This window comes from Ursus americanus, chromosome 23, assembly GCF_024610735.1.
Source record: "Ursus americanus isolate L20-20 chromosome 23, mUrsAme1.1.p, whole genome shotgun sequence".
Classification (NCBI taxonomy): Eukaryota; Metazoa; Chordata; class Mammalia; order Carnivora; family Ursidae; genus Ursus; species Ursus americanus.
This window is the reverse complement of record NC_142149.1, coordinates 19,482,219-19,504,533: the sequence shown is the minus strand read 5'-3', so window position 1 is coordinate 19,504,533 and position 22,315 is coordinate 19,482,219. Positions and strand designations below refer to the sequence as shown.

At 40.0% G+C, this 22,315-nt stretch overlaps 1 protein-coding gene across 4 annotated transcripts in view; it reads right to left on the bottom strand.

Moving 5' to 3' along the window:
* LOC123781849 (signal transducer and activator of transcription 5B) overlaps positions 1 to 22,315 on the bottom strand; it is a 63,767-nt gene that overhangs the window by 21,603 nt on the left and 19,849 nt on the right. For 2 of the 4 annotated variants that reach the window (XM_045781593.2, XM_087854381.1), the window contains exons 2-3: positions 3,108 to 3,244; positions 239 to 395 (exon numbers count right to left, since the gene is read on the bottom strand). In XM_045781593.2, the coding sequence (XP_045637549.1) occupies positions 239 to 395; positions 3,108 to 3,235 (285 nt within the window). In that variant the 5' untranslated portion in view covers positions 3,236 to 3,244. Of the gene's footprint in view, positions 1 to 238; positions 396 to 3,107; positions 3,247 to 17,302; positions 17,509 to 22,315 lie in introns of those variants that run through there. The other 2 variants (XM_045781594.2, XM_045781595.2) reach the window with 2 other exon arrangements.

Genomic DNA, 22,315 nt, shown 5'->3' with positions numbered 1-22,315 from the left:
GGGGTTCTTTGTATCAATCCTGGAACTTCCTGTAAATCTGAAATTTTTTTCAAATAAAAAGTTTAAAAATAAAAGGCTATAATCACAGAGTCATACAAGAAGAACTTTACACACCTAACCTGTAAGTCAGTAACACTGGCTTGAAGCAGAGAAAGAAAAGCTCCACGGGAAGTACTGAAAGAAAAAAAGAGTCCCTCCTGGGGAAGAGAATTAAGTGTGAGCCCGCGTCCACACCCACCTGGAGCTGCGTGGCATAGTGCCCCAGCTTGATCTTCAGCAAGAACCCATCTTCCCCGACTTGGTGCTCTGCCTTCTTCTGCAGCTCCTGCACCAGGCCCTCCAGGAGCTGGGTGGCCTTAATGTTCTCCTGTGGATTATCAAGATCTATTGAGTCCCTAGGGGAAAAAAATTACATACATATGTATACATACATGCACATGAGCCTGTGTAAATGCAGCCTCAACGCATCACACCTTTTCTTTAGCTGAAGTGATTTCTTCATAATGCTCACTGCAAATTTTAGGAAACAGTCCAATTCAAATTGACCAGATGCCTACATTAATCTATCCCTAATCCACTAACTTAGTGGACTGTATATTTTCTTTCTTTCTTTTTTTATAATGTACCGCCCTTTCTCCTTCCTTCTACTGGCTCGCTCTGGTGCTTACGCTATCTGCTTCTAGAAATGAAGGGAAAAGGAAAGTGCTTCGTGTACTCTGAAGGAAACAAGGGCTCTGATAACTTCCTATTTATAGTTACCCCTCAAGGGTGTAAGGGGGCACAAGGTCAAGAATGTTCTACATGCTTTTTTCAGCCCTGACTAGTGCCGCGTGTTGCTAATTTCACAGAGGTTTTTTTGTTTGTTTTTTGAGAGAAAGAGAGCGAGCGAGCGAGAGCACAAGTGATGTGAGGGTCAGAGGGAGAAGCAGACTCCCTGCTGAGCGGGGAGCCCGACATGGGACTCGATCCCAGGACTCCGGGATCATGACCTGAGCGGAAGGCAGATGCTTAACGACTGAGCCACCCAGGCGCCCTACAGAGTATTTCTTAAGTAAAGACAGGTGGGACAACAATTAACTGCTATTTCTAAAGAACCTGGAAATGAGATATTAAGACAGAAGGTGGCTGCAAGTGTTTATACAAGTCACTAGTTGCAGATCTGGGACCTACAGGCAACGCTAACTCTTCCAGGGATGCAGAGAAACCACTCTACGGAGTTTGCATTAATTCAGAGCCACTGAACTGGTGGCAGAAGATGGACAGTTGCCCTCCTTCCCCCTCTTCCTTCTCTTCTTTATTCCTTCCTTACCTCCTTGCCCCACTCCCCTCGCCAACTCTCTTTTCCCCAACCGTTTAGGCAACAATTGCCATTGGGCAGTATTAAATTGCTTAACTCAGCTCACTGAAGAAACCAAACAGCTGTCAGATTGAAATAACATTCAATTACTGCTGACCAGGTCTGGAGCCAAACAAGAGATCTAGTGGTAGCTAGAAGGCTGCACCTCTACACCCCTGAAGTCAGTTAGCAACTAATTTCAAACAAAGGCACAAGCAGGTGTGCCAAACACTGATGATAATGTAGTTCAGCAGATAATTATGCCCACGTCTGTACTCTGAGAAGGCAGCAGAGAAAGCCAAATTTTAAATATGTAGCCTCTCTGTACTACATAAAGTATGTATTAAATAAAAGCCTGGGAGGGATGAAGGGCAGCCCTGCACCTCTGTTTCCACTGGCAATGATGTTCCTCATCTGAGGAGCCCACTCTTGAGAGTATCCAGTCTCTGCAAAACTCACGGAAGTCAAGTACTGGTTCTGGCACTGGAAAACTTAATTCTTTACTTAAAAAGGGGGGAAAAAAGCCTTTCTTAGCTTAAACATGAAGAACTGAACATTTTTTTAAATTAAAATCTTTATGTTCTTAAGAAAACCAAGCTAAACAAAATTCAGGTTTTCCTTGATATCAACACAAGTCTTTTAACATTCGTTTGGTAAGAAACTACATGGGGAATCTACTAACTGAAATTTTAAATCACCAGAAACCTCCTACTAATGTTTTTTCTGAACTCTTCAAATCATTAAAACAGAAAAGAAAATGGAAAAGCGCTAAGCAAGGTGCAGCTGATGTGCTTATGTTTAGCTCAGTTTTTTCTCACTTCATTACACGAAGCTGAGATTTTTTAAATTGCCCAGAAAATTGCCTTCCTTTGGTGCTCTCTAGCTTCCGACCAGAATGCAATTACTGCAAGGCGACATTACTGACAGGTACACAGGCCTGCTCGGACAGCCGCACAGGGGCCGCTTGTCCTGGGCTCCGCCAGGGCGGACCCCACTCCGTCTGCCCCGACCGCCCCGTCCACCCCCGCCACCCCCATGGAGGCCTGAAGCAGCTGATGAGCCTGTCAGATCAGAAGGACAGGCTGGCTGGCGGCCACCCAACATGCTCCCAGGCCCTGAGCAGGGCAGGCCCCAAGCCTGGTGCACAGTAATGTCCATCCAAAAGCTCTGTTGTCAATCTACTGCATTATACTAACTCTGAAATAATTTAAAAATAATTTTTCCTCTGAGTATATAAACAGTAATTTGGAAAATAAAAGTAAAAACACACTTGTTAAATCTGCCACCAAGAACGTAATTGTTAATATTTTGGTGTATTGTTTTTTGGTCTTTCTGTGTATATATAAATTTGAAAACACCAATGTGTCCATTGTTAGCTTTGTTAATAATACATTTTACTAAATGATATGCATATGCATACCTTAGCTGCCCCATTAAGCACTAAATTCTTTGTAAACAAGGGCTTTACTCTGTTCATATGAACTCTACACCCTATAGGCACTCAAAACATATTTGTCAACTGTTTTTTATTAGCAGCAATGATCTAATGCTTTTAGCCAGAATTTACTATTAAAGGGGAATAAGAAAAATAATAAAATAGGAAAAAATCCTATCTCCCTAAAATCTAAGCTAGGGCTAAATAACTTTTCATGGGTCACATCATTTTTTAAAAATGTACAACTTTTAAGGTCTCCATCATGTTATCTTTCCAATCAAACTTTAATATGCCTGTGCTTCACTAAATATGATAGAAAAAACTGTGTTCACTTACCACGCTTGGCTTTCAATCCATTGGGATAAATAATGTCGCACCTCAATGGGGAAATGCTGACCATATAATGCTTGCATCTGATGAAGTGCATCGCCTTGGAGCTGCTGGGCTTGTATCCACACAGCCATGGTTTCAATCTATCAAACAAACGATCAGTGGTTTGGGTGGGGGTTTTTTCCCTCCCCCTTTAAATCCACTAGAATAAATATTCACGGTTAAAAAACCTAGAGATAAATGCTTTTAAGCCCTTTTTGGCAGAATAAAGATCAGTATTCTTTTTTTTTTTTTAAAGATTTTATTTATTTATTTGACAGAGATAGACAGCCAGCGAGAGAGGGAACACAAGCAGGAGGAGGGGGAGAGGAAGATGCAGGCTCCCAGCGGAGGAGCCTGATGTGGGGCTCGATCCCATAACAGCTGGGATCACGCCCTGAGCCGAAGGCAGACGCTTAACAACTGAACCACCCAGGCGCCCCTAAAGATCAGTATTCTTGAACTGAATTTAAGCTTTAAAATGTTTCAAAATGGGGTGCCTGGGTGGCTCAATCGTTTAGGCGTCTGCCTTCGGCTCGGGTCATGATCCCACGGTCCTGGGATGAGTCCCACATCAGGCTTCTTGCTCAGCAGGGAGACTGCTTCTCCCTCTGCCTGTCGCTCCCCTTGCTTGTGTGCACTCGCGCGCGCTCTCTCTGTCTCTCTCTCTCCGACAAATAAAATCTTTTAAAAAAAAGAAATCCCCGACATAAAAACAATACATTCCAGCTAAGAGTTAGAAACAAGAACCATTATATTCCAATAGTAGGTAGGTTTTTAAAACACGCTCTTGATTCTAGAAAAAGTTTTATATAACTATCATGATGCCTTCTCAGATTTACCTGAGAATTTTTAAATCAGTTGGCAGAAACTCTCTGGGATCAACCTGATTGTGAGAGCAACATTACTTTCATGTACAAAGAGGGTACCAAAACTGAATCTTGCTCTAATACTAGGATCCATTATGTAGAATTTGGTGGAAGGCAGGGCTGACTTGAAACCCATCCAAAATGATCTGGCTACTGATTTGCACCATTCTCTTAACTATGTTACAATTAGGGTCCACTAAATCAGATCTTGATTTTGTTGACTACCAAAGACTACACATGTGTGTTGGGAAACAAAAATCCCTTCTCTCTGTTAGTTGTAGTTCTCTGATCGTGTAACACTGAGCTATTTATGGGACAAGTCAGTTAGCCAACAATGAGGTATGGGGTGGGTGCCAGTTACCTATTTTAGACTTGTGCAATGTTATAGAACACTTAAGCAGTGTACAATTTTATTTAGGGCTTTTGGGCATTAAGGCTGGGATCACCGTAAGATCATCCAAGACATCAAATTTCAATGGCTGAGAGTGTACTAGGAGAAAGGCTTGGATAAAAGAGCTCTCTCCAGAAGCAATCGCACATTATAATCTAACATCTGTAAGACATTTAATTGTACAATATAATTTTTAATTAAATGAATCATATCCCAATATTCTGGAAAATTGGAACAGATACCAAGGCATGTTTTTTGGATAAAAGGTAAAAGGATAGATGGGTCGGTGGAGATGCTTAAGCAGTTACGTGTATGGAAGAACAAATGAAGGACTGAGGAACATAATTCAGGTATTCATCTCTTTTAGTGGTAAGGAATTGGAAATGAGCAGGACCTCACCGTAGCTGTTTTAATGATTATATGAACAATACCAACAGATACAAAAATTGTCTTGAATCCTGCATTCATTAACTGACCTGACCCAAGAGACAAAAGGAAAACTGTGGGAAAACATTTATCTCCTCAGAGATCCCTCAGTCCGTGCAAAGAACATTGTATTCTGGTCACATTGTAACCTCTTAGTCTACTTGACTTTTCTTCACATCATTTATCACTTCCTGACATTGATCATATATTTGTTTACTGACTTCTCACTAGGGTAAAATCACCATGAACACAATCACTTTGCTCTGTTCACCCTTTCTCTTGGGCCTAGAACAGTGCCTGGCACATAAGCATTTGTAAATTTTTTATTGTTGCTGAATAAATAAATGCATACACACAATTTGGTCAAATCCATCAGCTCTTTTCAAAGTTATTATGGAACAAGGTATCAGTATGAAGTACCAAGGCAAGAAAATGGAACAGATTTTTACAATTTGGATGAGTCTGTATTAACGATAGTCTATTTGTTCCTTAATAACATATGCCACAGAGCGCCTGGGTGGCTCAGTCGGTTAAATGGCTGCCTTTGGCTCAGGTCATGATCCTGGAGGCCGGGAATGGAGCCCTGTGTCCAGGTTGGGCTCCCCTGCTCAGCAGGGAGTTTGCTTCTCCCTCTCCCTCTGCTGCTCCCCCCACCTGTGCTCTCTCTCGCTCACTCTCGCAAATAAACAAATAAAATCTTTTTAAAAAATAACATGCCACACTTTGTCATTTTTCGTTTTCGTTACTTTATTTTTGTTTATCTTCCCCACTGAACTCTAAGAACACTGAGTGAAGGGAACACATTTATTACTGTGTCCCTAATGCCTAGTCCAGTGGCTTGCCATGGTAGGTTATCAAGACGTATTTGCTAGTGAATAAATCCATATTTGGTAAATATTTCACATGTCCTGCTGGTTGAGCATACTACAGCTGTCTAAAATTGCTTTAAGAAAAAAGTACTATGGTAATATGCCATATATGTAGGGGGTACTATATAAATGCCACACTATGGGGCCCCTAGGTGGCTCGGTTGCTTAAGCATCTGACTCTTGATTTCAGCTCAGGTCATGATCTCATGGGTCATGGGACTGAGCTCTATGTCAGGCTCCGCGCTTAGTGCAGAGTCGGCTTGGGATTCTCTCTCCCCCTCCTTCTGCCCCTCCCCCAGCTCACGCACTCATGTACGCGCTCCCTCAAATAAATCAATCTTTTTTTAAAGATTTTATTTTTTATTTATTTGACAGAGAGAGAGAGCAGGAGAGCACAGGCAGAGGGAGCGGCAGATGGAGAGGGAGAAGCAGGCTCCCCGCCGAGCAGGGAGCCCGATGCGGGGCTCAATCCCAGGACCCCGGGATCATGACTCCAGCCGAAGGCAGTCGCTTAGCCAACTGAGCCACCCAGATGCCCCTCAAATAAATAAATCTTAAAAAAAAAAAAAAGTCACACTATTTTGTCTTAAGTTTATATTAGTTTTTATCACAGAGTAGAATGCTGAACTCTGAGAATTTGTCAAAATATTTTTTATGGTTCTAAATATGAACATGTTGTAGTAGTTATTTTCTAAAATGCCATCTGAAGAATAGCTGGTAAATATAAGGTGGTAAGCACCTAATTTTGAAAAATACAAATTATTTTAACTTCACTCATAAAAGTGCTTTTGATAGAGCTGGAAAGTAGATTTTGCCTACTGCTAATCAAAAATGTAAAATAAAAGTACAATAAAGAGTACAGAATCATTTTACTTTTACTTTTTAACTAAGAATTATATACACGTGGAACATGAAATGAGTTACTGAAATTATCATGTAACAATTGAAAATATGCAATTTGGAGAAAAAAACCCATGCCACCCCCCACTGTATCAACAGAAGCTAGAACCTAAGTAGTGCTTTCCCTCATACACGCCCAAACTCCTCACACCCATCATTAAGCTATGCCTACGCCTGGCATGAGCTGAGTCCCTGTCCTTTCTCACCAGTGTTCATCCTGCCATTAATGCTACACTCCACACACGGAGTAACTGCACCTCTGTCCTCCACACTTTCTTTTGCTCATTTACAGGCACCTCCATCTCCAACACGTGATGTTCTGACAAGGAAGTGGTTTGTATCTTTGGTAAATCGTCACAGGGGCTTCTCTAAAGACTGGGAAATGGATGCACAATCTTATTTTTAGCCAGAGATGAGAACCAGCTGAGCTTTGCTTAGTTGCATTCTTAGTGTTCATAAGCATTCCAAACAACCTAAACCAGCCCTGGATGCAGAATGCTGTAGTCTCTGAAAGCCTCAGGTGCTGAAATCAACCTTATATATCCAGATATATCCTAGGAGTCTCGAACAAAGCAGACCTTCAGGCACTTGCTTAAAAAAAAGTTCCAAAGTCTAAGCTCATAATGTTACAGGCTTATTGAAAACCATAAAACTGAATGTCCATTAAATAAATGATAGGAGTGGGTGGGATTTAGGAATATTCTTGCCTCAATAATAAATACCTTCTTATTAGATGCTTTCTCTTTTAAAAGTAAAATATAAAACTTTGTCAAGAAAAACATCACTCTAGGGGCACCTGGGGGGCTCCATTGGTTAAACATCTGACTTTAGCTCAGGTCATGATCTCAGGGTCCAGGGATCAAGCCCCGCATATGGGCTCCCTGCTCAGCAGGGAGTCTGCTTGCCCCTCTCCCTCTGCCCCTCCCCCTGCTCCTGCTCTCTTTCTCTCTCAAATAAGTAAATTAAATCTTAAAAAAAAAAAAAGATAAGAAAGAAAAGAAAAACATCACTCTCTGAAGACTTCTAGAACGCTGTGACCAAAGTCATGGCACAGCTAAACTGTGGGGGAAGTATAGAGTACATGACAATAGAAAGCTCCCAATGCATGTATGCTGAGTAGATGAATTCTAGCTTGAGGGGGTGAATGGGGGGTATAAAATGTGTGTAGTGGGGGGCGCCTGGGTAGCACAGTCATTAGGCGTCTGCCTTTGGCTCAGGGCGTGATCCCGGCGTTCCGGGATCGAGCCCCACATCAGGCTCCACCGCTAGGAGCCTGCTTCTTCCTCTCCCACTCCCCCTGCTTGTGTTCCCTCTCTCACTGGCTGTCTCTCTCTGTCAAATAAATAAATAAATAATCTTAAAAATAAAATAAAACGTGTGTAGTGATTTGTTTCACTGGACTCGTGTGCATAATGTAAAGCATTTTGTAACTTGTACTCTCCATTCCACCACAACCACCACCCTAGAACCAAAGTCTCTAAAGTGAGGTTCAAGTTTTGGAGATAATGGTGAACTCTCCTACATAGAGTTCTCTAAGATTTAACTGCTTACACCTTTGTGCCTCAGTTCCCTTATTCGTAAAATGGTGCTAATAATACGACCCTTGGGGAGTTGTAAAAACTAAGTTAATGTGTGTAAACGCTTACAACGGTGCCTGGTTCATCGTACGTGTTCAGTATTATCCTGACTTCTACAGCCTTAAACTTACAAAGTCGGCTTCCTTCTTCCCATTTCCAGTTTTAACTCACTTCAATAAACCTTTCCAAAGTCAACCCTCCATAAAGAGCTCTTGCTACCCTTCTCCTTAACCAATATCCTGCAGTATAAACTTTACCTTCCTTTTAAAAGATGGGAATTCCCATTTCTTAGTCAATTTTACTGGCAGACGGTATTCTATAAATGAGAATGGATGGAGGGTGGTGGGAAAGCACTGGGAGGGCTGTTCTTGCACCTCTGAATGAGAGCCAAGAATTGTGAAGGGTAGTGTAAAAAGAGCAAGACTGTCTAAGTATACTAAACTTTAAAAGGAAAAAAAAAAAAAAAAAAGAACATCCATTCCAATGTGCCCTTCTGGCAGAGAAGACCAAGCTAGCAGGGAGCTGTACCTTTTCCTATTCCTTCCAAGTACATATCTGACTCCTACTAATTAAAGTATGAATTATTAGCAACAGATATTTTGATTCATCCAGTAAATAAAAGTGCATTTCAGGGGCGCCTGGGTGATTCAGTTGGTTAAGCACCTGCTTTCAGCTCAGGTGATGATCCCAGGGTCCTGGGATAGAGTCCAGCCTCGGGCTCCTTGCTCAGCGGGGAGCCTGCCTCTCCCTCTCCCTCTCCCTCTGCCTGCCGCTCTGCCTACTTTACTTGTGCACGCGCGCTCTCTCTGTCAAATAAATAAATAAATAAATAAATAAATATCTTTTAAATAAATTTCAGAAATATGATTCAAAAATGAATTAAAATAACATTAGTGTTATTTTCTACCATCCAGATTTATTATTCACTATCACTTACTGAATATCTATTATGTTATTTATAATAGCAAGTGCTTTTGGGGTGCCTGGGTGGCACAGCGGTTAAGCGTCTGCCTTCGGCTCAGGGCGAGATCCTGGCGTTCTGGGATCGAGCCCCACATCAGGCTCCTCACTATGAGCCTGCTTCTTTCTCTCCCACTCCCCCTGCTTGTGTTCCCTCTCTCACTGGCTGTCTCTATCTCTGTCGAATAAATAAATAAAATCTTTAAAAAAAAAATAGCAAGTGCTTTTATGAATCTACTCATTTATCCTCATAAAAATACTAGGATGTAGGCACTATTTTTTTTTTTAAGATTTTATTTATTTATTTGACAGAGAGACAGACAGCGAGGAGGGAACACAAGCAGGGAGAGTAGGAGAGGGAGAAGCAGGCTTCCCGCCAAGCAGGGAGCCCGATGTGGGGCTCGATCCTAGGACCCCAGTATCATGATCTGAGCCAAAGGCAGACGCTTAACGACTGAGCCACCCAGGTGCCCCTAGGCACTATTATTATCCCTAATTTATAGATGAGGAAATCGAGGCTCAGCAAATTAAATAAGACTGTAAAATGGTCTAAGTTTGGAAAACAATCTGGCAATTCTTCAAAAGGTTAAATATGGAGTTACTACATGACCCAGTAGTTCCGCTCATAGGTATATGCTTAAGGGAACTGAAAGCATATGTTCACAAAAATTTGTACACAAATGTTCAAAGCAGCATTATTCATGATAGCGAAGAAGTAAAAACAACCCAAATGCCCATCAGTGAATGGATGGATAACATGGATATAAACAGAAAAATAAAATGGATAAAATGGAATATTATTCAGACACAGATAGGAATAAAATACTGATACATGCTAAATGAAAGAAGCCAGACACAAAAGGCTATGTATTGTAAGTTCCACTATATGAAATGTCCAGAACAGGCAAACCCATAGACACAAAGTAGGCTGGTGGTCACCAAGGACTGCAGTAATGGGGAGGGACTCTTAATCAGTATGGGTTTCTTTTTGGGGTGAAAGATTTGCTCCAGGTCCCATACCACTGAGGGGCACCGTCCACAGTGGATCTGGGCAGACCACAACTGTATCAGGAGGCCTCTGTCCCGAGGACTTTGTGGTGGTTTGTCATATTATTTTTTGCATTTTTCTATGTTTGTTATATTTCATAATTTAAAAAAAGAAAAAGAATAAGAAATTAGAATAAGATATCTAATATGGTGGGGCGCCTGGATGCTCAGTCATTAAGCGTCTGCCTTAGGCTCAGGGCGTGATCCCAGAGTCCTCGGATGGAGCCCTAACTCGGGTTCCTCCGCTGGGAGCCTGCTTCTTCCTCTCCCACTCCCCCTGCTTGTGTTCCCTCTCTCGCTGGCTGTCTCTCTGTCAAATAAATAAATAAAATCTTAAAAAAAAAAAAAAAGAAATCTAATATGGCAAGGCTCTGATTTCGGCAAAGGCTTGGGCTAGTTAGCAAATGAAACAGAAGATACATAAACATTGCTTCTGATCTGAAAAGTCTAAGGCAAAGAACCAGGATTCAAAATTGTTAACCACATCAGCACCATTTAATGATTGGTCAGAATATAAAGAGCAAGTTCCTTGGTTATGTTTATTGACCTGCTGTCAATACCAACATTATTACATAGACTCAGTGCTGGTGGTTACCTAGTAATAGGAACCTGGAAGGACAGAAAAATATTAAATAGCAATAATAATAGATTAAGACTTTGCTCATATAAAAACTGGCCTAACATCAAGTAAGAAGGTTTGAGTGAAACTATCCCATCTAAAAGTAGGTCAATACCAGAGCCATCTGCTCTTTAAAAAAAAAATTCTAAACGCTACTTTACACCGTGTCTCTTTAGTCTCCTTTAATCTAGAATAGTTCCATATTATAAGCAATCAGAAAGACAATTCTCTAACAAAATCAAGTTATTAAACAGATGAGAAGAGAACAGAAAGAATAAAGTATTTGGCTCACAAAGAAACAAACAAGGAAAAATTTGCCCAGGCAACACAGAGATGATAATATTCTGGGAAGACAATCAGTCATAAATCTTCACATCACAGCCAAATCATTACATACTACTTTGGGAAGAGAGAGAGGGAAGTGGGGGGGGGGGGAGTGGAGGGAAGGTAGAGAGCGAGAGGAGGAAAGGGGGGAGGGGACTATCTGCTAAATATATAGATCAAGTCTTAGCCAGTGGATTATCATATATTTAAAACTCTCACCTAAAATATCTTAGCCAAAACCACAACCTCAAAAATAAAGAGAGCAGACTCAGACAAGGATCATCATAGCCTCTAACACTAAAACCATTGGGTGGTACTCGCTGGGGAACAGGATATTCACACACTCTCAAAGTATTACCTCACATATTACCTATTATTCATAAAGGGGAAAAGGTGTATTTTCAGTGGAAAAGCTGATGAACAACACCTTAACCAAACAGTCAAACATCCCCAATCGTGCAACAAACTGACATTACAGTAGTCGCCCCTTATCTGTGGGGCATATGTTCCAAGACCCCTGAGTAGATGCCTGAAACCGCAGACAGTACTGAACCCTATATATGTACATTTTTCCTATACGTACATACCTACGATAAAGTTTAATTTAAAAACTGGGCACAGTAAGAGATTAAAAACAATAGCTAAAAATAAAATCGAACAATTGTAACAATGCACATAATAAAAGTTATATGAATGTGGTCTCTTTCGCTCTATCTTATTGTACCGCACTCATTCGTCCTGTGATGGTAAAGCCTGCACGATGAGATGAGCTGAGGTGAATGATGCAGGCATCGTTATCTAGTGTTAGGCTACTATTAACCTTCTGATGATATGATGATGATATGATATGAAGGACCACGGGTAACTGAAACCTCAGAAAGCGAAACTGCGGATAAGGGGGGACTTGTTGCATATGCCTCCAAATGTGATCTACTGAAAAGAATACACAAACTAAATGTTTCACCTCTACTCATGGAACAATCAGACAAATCCAAACTATAAACTCTTAAGAAAGAAAGAAAAATGTGGAACTATTCTAGATTAAAGGAGACTAAAGAGACACGGTAACAACCTAGAGCATAATTTAAAAAATAAACTACATCTCTAAAGGACATTACTGGGACAATTAAAAATTAAAATTTTAAATTAAAAGTAAATTTAAATACAGCCTATATACTGGATATTATTGTGTCAATGTTAAATATCTTGAGACGGATAATGGCACTGAGGTTATACGGGATTTGTTCTTAGTGTATGCAAGTGTTTAAGGGTAAAAAAAATGTCAGGATGGCTGCTACTGACTTTCAAAGGGAAGACGGGGGGGGGGGGCGGTAGGGAGGGTGATAAAGCAAATGTAACAACTGTTAATAATTGGTCAATGTAGACAAAGCGTACATGAGCGTTCATTATTCCATCCTTTTAATTTTTAAGTAATTTAAAGGTTTTTCGAAATCAAAATCAAGGGCAAAAATTGCAAAAAAGAAAAATAACAGAAAACAGTAAGAATAGAGGTTTGACCCTCATCTTGAAATTGTCCCTGGCAGTACATAAAAATCTGGACTTCTCAGACTTTGTGCTAAGGCCGGTAGGACATTGTTATACAAATTGGGCTCCTCATGCCACGCTGGCCCACAGCCTGAATACACGTGCATTATCATTATCTCTGTGCCCAAATCCATTAAGCAACTTGAACAACCCATTTGGGAAGAAGCTACATCAATACCATTTTCCAGATAACTAAAAACATTTGCTGTAGCCCACAAATAATGACCATCTGCATTATGGAAAAGTAAGAAATGATCTGAGACTGCCAGGTAGCCCTATGTTAGCCTCAGAATTTCTAATGAAGGTTTATATCAGGACCCATTCTATACTGTTAATCAAGACCAACTCATCCTAGAATGTGATTTTTGTATAGCTTGAATCCTTTGGTTGAGGAAATAAAAATGCCTCAGCCACTGCAATATACCGAGTTTCTGTACTATTTAGATGAAAGATAATCCCTTCCTTCCTGTTTTGATTTTTAAAAAGGGCAATTTATTAATAAATCTACACATGTTCCCAATATTTTCCTCATTGAAGTTCACAGCTTCCCTCTTGCCATTGAGAATTACAGTATTAAGTTTTCACTTGGAAAAATTTGCTTTGAAGAGCACCTGCACTAGGTCAACTCCCAGGGACAACCATTAGTTAGATCATATAATATACGATAGTAAGAAACTAGAAACAACCGAAATCCAAAACAGGAGGATGGTTTAAACTATAACACATTAATCGGAATATTGTGCAACAATTTAAATGAACTATAAAGGCAATATGGAAATATAAGGCTATGTAGATACATTTTTTTTTAAATATAGAGAAAAGAATGTTAAATGAAAAGTGTACACAACATGCATGTTAGAGGACAAATAACAGAGAAAGGTCAAAGAGAACTATAAACAGTTGTTCCATTTAGGTGAAGGCATTTTGGTATAATTTTTTACAGTTTTTGATTTACTAAATTTTGTTTAAAATGTAAAAATTGAAATATAAATTTAATGATCATGAGCAATTGGTACTATTCATCCCACAGGATGGTTCCATAAAGGTACATGCAAAAGACACAGAAACAAATATTTCCCACATGACAATATCCAGGTTATGACACTTTCTTACAAATTAGGTAGTCTTGATTTAAGTAGGGCATGAAATAGTAAACACTCAGAATCAACATTTTTTAAAAATGAAGTACAATCCTATTACTTTTTTTTGAAGATTTTTAAATTTATTTTTGCGAGAGAGAGAGAGAGAGAGAGAGAGAGAGAGAGAGAGAGAGGCGAGAGCATGAGCAGGCGGGAGGGGCAGAGGGAGAAGCAGACTCCCCGCTGAGCAGGGAGTTCAATGCAAGACTCAATCCCGGAACCATGGTATCATGACCTGAGCAGAAGGCAGACGCTTAACCGACTGAGCTACCCAGGTGCCCCAATTCTATCACTTTCAAATATATAGCAACATAATGTGTTTTCAAATAGCAGTTCAAGACAATTAATTTACATTTCATTTAAATCCTTTAAAATGCCTTGCATTCAGTAACTGTTCATTTTATTCTTTTGTTCAATAAACCCTTCTTCTAGAAGTAGTATAAAAGTAAATGGCACAAAAATATATTCTGAAGTATTTTTTTGAAGTCCAGAAGAAACAAAAAAGTGTGTTTGTGGAGAATAGAAGAAAAAAGATTAACACCACTTTGGTAATTTTTGGACTTGAGGGATGAATTTATAGATATTCATTATATACTAGTCTCTTATTTTGTGTGTGTTTGAAAACGTTCATACCAAAAAGTTCAGAATACCAATGGGGGTGGGGGGAAGGACTTAGACCAGGTTAAAGATTAGTGATCTCAGGGGTAATGGAGTTTGAATTTAGGAGGTTTTATTGATACTTCTGAAAGAAATGTGGAAAATAGAAAAGAAAAAAAAAGAATGTTTGGGAAAGTCATATTTCAAGACAAGAAATAATACATACTTAGGTTCATATTTGGCTCTTTTTTCATCCTTGATATGACTAACTGTCCCTGCAAACATGTCCTAATTGTAAACAGAATGAAATACACAGAACACCACTCATAGCAGTGCAAGAATTGCTTTTCAAAAACTAAACCTCTTTTATCCCTAATGAGGTACCTGTACACAACTGGCCTAGGTAAAGGCCTTTGATAGTTCAAAGGTAAAAATTCAAGGCCACAGAAGATTATAGTTAGAAGATCAGATCCCAGAAAGCCTTAGCCATCGGTTCTTCACTTTGCTCCTAGGCTAACAGTACTGGGGGAAAGCCTTCCTGTTATGTTGAAACCGACTTATTTTGTGCCAAGAACCTATACCCAGAGCCTAAGCAAGGCTTGCACTCCCTCTGGGATTCTTCAGTATCTCAGGAAGGTTGAACAAATCGGACCAGTTTCCAAGAACAGAAAAGAAATACTGTAGGGAAATCTTGCTAAGGAAACCCTGAGATAATTCTCCCTACGTTACTCTCTGTATCTTTTCTGTACATCAACACTAATGCTCACCCAACAACCTTTACTATCAACAGTAAATACTGGGAGAGAAACCACTAACACATTGAAAAAGCACACCTATCCAGTGAACCCTAACTAAACGGAGAACACGGTATTCTGCCCTCTTTTCACGTAGCTGTGTTCTCTGCATTTACCAATAATCATAATCAACTTCATTTTTTGCTTACAGTTACTTGAATATAAATCATTTTAAAAAACAAAATAAAAAATGAACCTAAATAGGTTTTGGTTAAAATAATGGAAGACTAAAATCCTCTCTTTAAGAGGGAGCTGTCCCATCAGCTGGTTCCTTTGTTACTCACTGGCTGATATTCCATTTGTGAAGCCCAACTGCAGCTTTCTGAAAATAATATCAGTGTGTGGGGTATAATACTCACTGTGTTTCAGTAAAACAAGTCCTGTAGAAAAGATGGTCCAACAATGGGTAGCAGGTATATTAAGAAGCTAATTCTGAGATGAAATGACATTTTTAAAAAAGGTTTTATTTATTTGAGAAGGAGACAACGAGAGAACACGAGTTGGGGGGAGGGGCAGAGGGAGAGGGAGAAGCAGGCTCCCCACTGAGCAGGAAGCCCTTCATGGGGCTTGATCCCAGGACCCCGAGATCATGACCTGAGCTGAAGGCAGACGCTTAACTGACTGAGCCACCCAGGCGTCCCATGAAATGGCATTTAAATAAGAGTTCACGTCTCAGAAAATCAAAATGTTTGGCCTCTCAGGAAAAAAAGTTATCCAGTATAAGAGGTACTACTTACACCAAGATGTTCAACATTGAGATGAATTAAAATTGTGCACATTTACCATAGCATTAACGTTGGGACTCTGCAATACAATACAAATACTTTTGCGAAAACGAACTACTTTTTCTAGAAACATGTCCTCCCTTGCTACAGATCGACAAGGATATCTCTACACAACTTAGCACTATGAACTTGAACGCTGATTCCTACACCACAGAACAGAGGCAGTGAAAGACTCCCGCCTCTTAACTAACAGCTTGCGCCCCAAGACATCAGCCAGGATAACGGTGTGTATGTTCTTTCACAGGCTGCACTGTTACAGGAAGAAGCAAAGAGCAGCGATTTCCTTCCAAAAGGTCAGCTGCCTCAGACAGACCAAACAGAAAGCAGTTAATTCTTGCCAACTTCCCCTCCTGCTTCTGCAGCTAGTACGCAAGAGCAGTTGGTTTCCAGTAAAGCTCCAGAGAAAAACAAAGCAAGTGTGAGACCCAGAACCGAGGCAATCTGAAGTGCCTCACTTGGCAATAAGACAATAAGATCACACGGAGCTACATTTTTTAAACGGCAATGGAACTTTTAAGAGTTACCAGATTTAATGTGGACTTAAACATGAGGAAAAGAGCAGAACTGGAACCATCCCAGCTTTTATACTAGTGCTCTAGAGTTCTCCACCTAAAAATAAAATGGTATTTTGGCTTAATAAAAGTGACAACATATGAGGTCCCCAGTTGATTGATATAAAAATAAATCTTTAGCCTTCCTCTTCTCAAACTGAAGTCCTCTCAGTTGTCAAATATTCTAAGACACTGGCCAGGTTGAATGCAGACAATCAGTAGCATAAAGAGGAGTGCATACAATGATTACATAGTCTCTTAGATCAGACATGGAAAAAAGACTACATGACTAATAACAAAAAGGAGAAGAGGACAGAAAATATGATTTTAAACCTTCTTTAGGTAGTGACCCTGAATAATTACGGAATAATACTGAAGATCTCCCACCTCCCCCAAAAACAACACAGCATTCTCACAGACTTCTTTATTTTTTTTAAAGATTTTATTTATTTATGAGAGAGAGAGAGACAGAACAGCAGCAGGTGCAGAGGGAGAGGGGGAAGCAGGCTCCTCGCTGAGCAGGGACCAATCCCAGGATCCTGGGATCATGACCTGAGCTGAAGGCAGACACTTAACCAACTAAGCCACCCAGGCACCCCTCACATAGACTTCTTTAAATTAAGCAAGCATCCATATATTCAGTCATCCTACAGGCAACAAAATTAGATCCTTTTGAGTATAAAAGTAAAGGAGAAGGAAGGAAAAATAAAGACTTTTAAGTTTTCTCAACCAGATGGATTCCTGACGCAGCTATCTACATACAACTTACAAGAAAATGTGATGGGTCCTTCGGAAGCGCTCCTACAGCATGTCATAGGGCTCTGTGTGGTTTCTACCTCGTTAGTTTCAGGTTGTGGTGGCAATGGAGACAGGAGGCTTTTTCTGAGACAAGCTCTTGTTCTAAAGATTCTAGGCTTTGATGATGAAGAGTATGTAACCCACTCTTGAGAATACCTTGCTTGAAACGAAGACAGTCTGAGGTTTAAGGAAAAACTTATTAGTTTATTACATATGCTAAATTAACTGCTGCTACCCACACTAGAAACTGTTTCATGTTGGAAACAAAATAAACTACTAAATTCCCAAGCCTTTCCTATACTTAATCATCAAACCTTAAATAATAAGAAAGGAATTTGCACGGGAAAGGAAAAAAAGAGAGTACAAGCCATAGTAGGAGTAATAAGAACAATACTAGTAACGGTAAACATTCAAGGAGCTCTTACTACATTACACACTGTTGTATGCACGCTATACGCTTCCTCAGTTAATCCTCACGACAAATCTGTGAGGCAGTATGATTATTATCCCCCTTCTAATAGACGACGAAACAGGTTTAAGAGTTAGGGAATTTGCCTGAAGTCCTGCAGCAAGTAAGTGAAGGAGCTGGGAAGAGCATGTAGGCTGCCCACCTCCGGGGCTCGTGCTCTCAAAGACCCCTCACCCAATTCCTGACATGATACCTGTGACTTAAGACTGCTTTATGATAAAAGCTACAAAGTGAATTAACACAAAGTACAACTCACAAATAGATATGAAAAATTATTTGACGATCCAAAAATGCTTTAAATGGGACTCCCTTTTCCTAAAGGTCAGAGGTCATCAAGATGACCAACCTTCAAACACAATCAAAGGAAGCCAGCCATATTGGATGTTTGGTGGCTCACCTTCACTCCTCTGTATCAATCAGAAATCAGCTAAACGCTTTAGATTGTAAAAGGGAGTGGGAGGAGAATAACGAGAACTCTTCTGGAGGTGGGTAACTTTCCAATGAGCCAAAACCTAGATCCTGACCACCTGTGGTCAGAATTAGCACCGTGACATTTCCTATAAGCAGCAGAGTGGTTACATTTGTTGTATTTGTTCCTGAATTCCTTCTTGGGTTTCCCTTAGATACACTACTATCCATCACCAATATTCACCACAGATCAATCTAAACTCAGGTTTTTCTGCTGGTACAAAACATTTCTCTTTAAAGGGGCAATATCATTAACACAAATCAGACAACCAGGGAAATGTTCTGGGGGGTAAGACAGGATCTTAAAAGCTACTGAAGTCAGTTATCTCAACATAACTGTTCACCTTACATCAATAACTAAACATCAACTTGCCTAACACTGATGCATATATTTAGTTACAGACAAGGTGTAAACGATAAATTCCTGTGATAATCGATACACACTAATATGACAAATAGAGAAATAATTATGTTACTGTGCACGGTGCAGAATAAATATTAATCGAGTATTAAGAGCATGTGGGTTCACTAAGCCATGCCACCAAGTTGTAGTTACTCTGATGTGGTAGACAAATTCTGAATTTAATAGTGTTGTGCAACATGTCAAGGGAAAATCTGGGACAAGGACACTGGGCAATTCCATACTCTCATGTAAGGTGCCTCATACGATCTTTAATATCTCTAGCTAAAAAAAAAAAAAATCAACACAATACTTGTATCCCATGCCTTTTATCATTTTGATCACCCCATTTGTTTTATTTATTTTAGAGAGAGAGAGAGCAAGTGGGGAATTGGGGAGTAGAGGGAGAGAGAATCTCAGGCAAACTGCACTGAGCGCAGAGCCCAACGTGGGGCTTGATCTCACGACCCAAGCTGAAACCAAGAGTTGGACGCTGAAACCAAGAGTTGGACACTCAACCGACTGCGCCACCCAGAAGCCCCTCGAACATCCCATTTTGAAGAGATGGACTGCTTTACCTCTCTAGAGTTAGAATTTACCCTACACCCTGGGCATAAGAACCAAAGGAATTTTGAGTTATTTGTTGCTCAACTACAAGACTAGAAGTTATCCCAGGGCAGGAACCATTTCTCATTGATTGTGGTTTCCTCAACACAGTACTTGGTACATGGTAGATAATCAATAATTGGGTGTTAAATTAAATATAATTTTGGTAGACCTCCATGTTACAGAAAGAACTTTAATTGGGGGAAATGAATGGTAGGTCAGTTATTTTCTTCAAGATGTTATTTTTGACACTGTGGAAGTCATTAACTTGAATCCTTATTACAGGAATAATGGGACTGAATCACACTTTTTAGAAACTGTGACGGAGGTTTTGACTCATCATTGGTGCTAATCAAGATAAATATAATTGCAATGTACCATTCCATAAACATCGTGACAAGTGTGTAAAATAAGCTAATACCTTGTTGCAGCAATTTCAGAGAGGAGAATTACATGAAATATGATGGTGCTAAAACAAGCTGAAATTCCAAAGAAAGCTTCTCCTTTATGCAAACTAAACTGTTTCTTTAATTACGTCCCAAGAAAGAAGCTGAGTATAAACGGGAAGCACAACATTTATCAACAATTCACTCCTTCGGTTTCCATGCATACTACCAAATACAATCCAGAAAGATTGATTATTGTGCCAAAACAAGATGATGAGGTTGTACGTCCAGAATGTAGATTAACGTTAGAAGGATGACTCAGGACTAATGGCATCGGTCTGATAGACTGAACCTATTTTTTAATCTCCCGAGAGTTCTCCAACCATAGGACCGAATGCCAACTCAGGAAGATATTTCAGTAAATACAGCCACCTTTGACTACAGACTATTTTTTATTTAAGATGTCTTTCCATGAAGCAAAGTATATTTAGTAAGTGAAAATATAGTCTTGAATCGCTATGGATGTCCCCTACCCTGCCAAAAATGACAAACTGCTTGCTCAAAAGCTGTCACTAATTAGCAGCTGCTGCTGTAAAGAAAACCAAAGTGAGTGCCAATAAAAGCATATTGAACTGCAAGAGGGCCCTGTGACAAGGAATGGGAGATGCAAGAATCTATTTGTGACCAGTACACTTTACAAATACTGGCAATCTAAATTTGGAAGAAGTGGGGGCAGGGCAATAATGGCAATATATATCCATTCATATTTAAACAAGAAGGACTGGAATATTCTCCTAACATCCTAAAAGTCACAGAAATCCCAGAATACTGAGGTTACTAAATTCCATAACAACTATTTCCACCTTTCTAATAGAAACCAATCTTGGGGCGCCTGGGTGGCTCAGTCAGTTAAGCGTCTGCCTTTGGCTCAGGTCATGATCTCAGGGTCCTGAGATGGAGCCCCATACTGGGCTCCCTGCTCAGTAGGGAACCTGCTTCTCCCTTTCCCTCTACTCCCCCACTCCAGCTCTATCTCAAATACATAAATAAAATCTTTTAAAAAAAGGAAAGAAACCAGTCTTGGTTTTGGGTAATTTCTCATTGTCAATACTTCTGTCTCTGGCACAGCAAGACCTACATTTGTAGACATAAAAAATTTTGAATTTAAAAAACACCTTTCAGGGGCACCTGGCTGGCTCAATCAGTAGAGCATGTGACTCTTGGTCTCTGGGCTACGAGTTCAAGCCCCACGTTGGGTGTAGAGATTTCTTAAAAATAAAATCTTAAAAAAATAAAATGCCTTTCATAGTCTAATGGCTTCAGCCCAAACTCCTATGGTTCTGAACCTAACTGGTAACCCTCCATTTTACAGGTTGAGAAAAAGGAGCCAAGGATAGCAGAAATCATCTGCCCAGTGTCAGTGAGCAAGGGATACAGTGGTAGAAAATCTCTTTACTGGTCCTATGTTTAATGTTCTGTTTAAGAGGCTCTAAGATAGTCCATAGATCAAGATCCTACTTGAAATCTAAATTGCACAGGTTGCTTCTCAAATCATTCTTCAAGGCTTTCCCTCTCTTTCTTTACCCATTAGATCTCACAGTAGATTTCTTTTTCTTTCCTCAATAAGTTAGTTTCCATCCTTTAAAAAAATTAGGGAATTTCCTCCTTCAGTTTAGTTCTTGTACTCTCTTTCTCCCTATCCTTCCAGGTAGCCTGATAGACAGCCATGACTATTTTATTTATATCTGGGCCATAGGGTCTGCTTGTCTCTGTAGCAACTACTTGGAAAAATGAGAATAAAAAAGGAAGGAAGGAAGGAAGGAAGGAAGGAAGGAAGGAAGGAAGGGAGGAAGGAAGGAAGGAAGGGAGGAAGGAAGGAAAGGAGGGAGGGGAGGAAGGAAAAGGAAAGGAGAGAGGAAGGGATAGATTGGAAAAAGAAGGAAAGGAAAGGGAGGGAAGGAACAAGGAAGATATAATGAGAAGAGAAAAGAGAAAAGAAACAAGTTACGGACATAATTTCTTAATGAAGCTGCAACCAAAACCTCACCTCTTGGAATTGCTATCCCTTATGTAGAGTTTGCCTTAGTGTCTGTATAAACAATTACAACAATGTACCAGTAATTTTCCAGTTCATCATCAGGCTAAAAGAAGGAGAACAACAATTTGCTTTATGAAACATGGAGAAAGACTAATCTCTGCTATTACTGTCGGTGCAGGTTTATCAGCAAGACTTGGAGATAAGCCTACAGACATAAAGATTAGGAATCACATTTTCAAAGCTTTAATAACCCCCTAGTGGTATGCAACAAGCCACTGAATTAACTTGTCTTTGGATACTTATTTTGTATGCATCACTGGCTAGGTCTAGGTACAGAGCAAAAACTAAAAGATCTGGGGAAAGAAAAGAAAAAAGAACCAGACACATAGGGACAAATGTTATAGGATTCCACTTACATGAGGCACCTAGAATAGTCAAACTTCTAGAGAGAAAGTAGAATGGTGGTTGCCAGGGGCTGGGGAAGAGGGGAATGGGCAGTTACTGTTTAATGCATACAGTTTCAGCAGACAATGTAAATGTACTTAATAGAACTGAACTGGTTAAAATGGTACATGTATTACACACACACACACACACACACACACACACACACACAC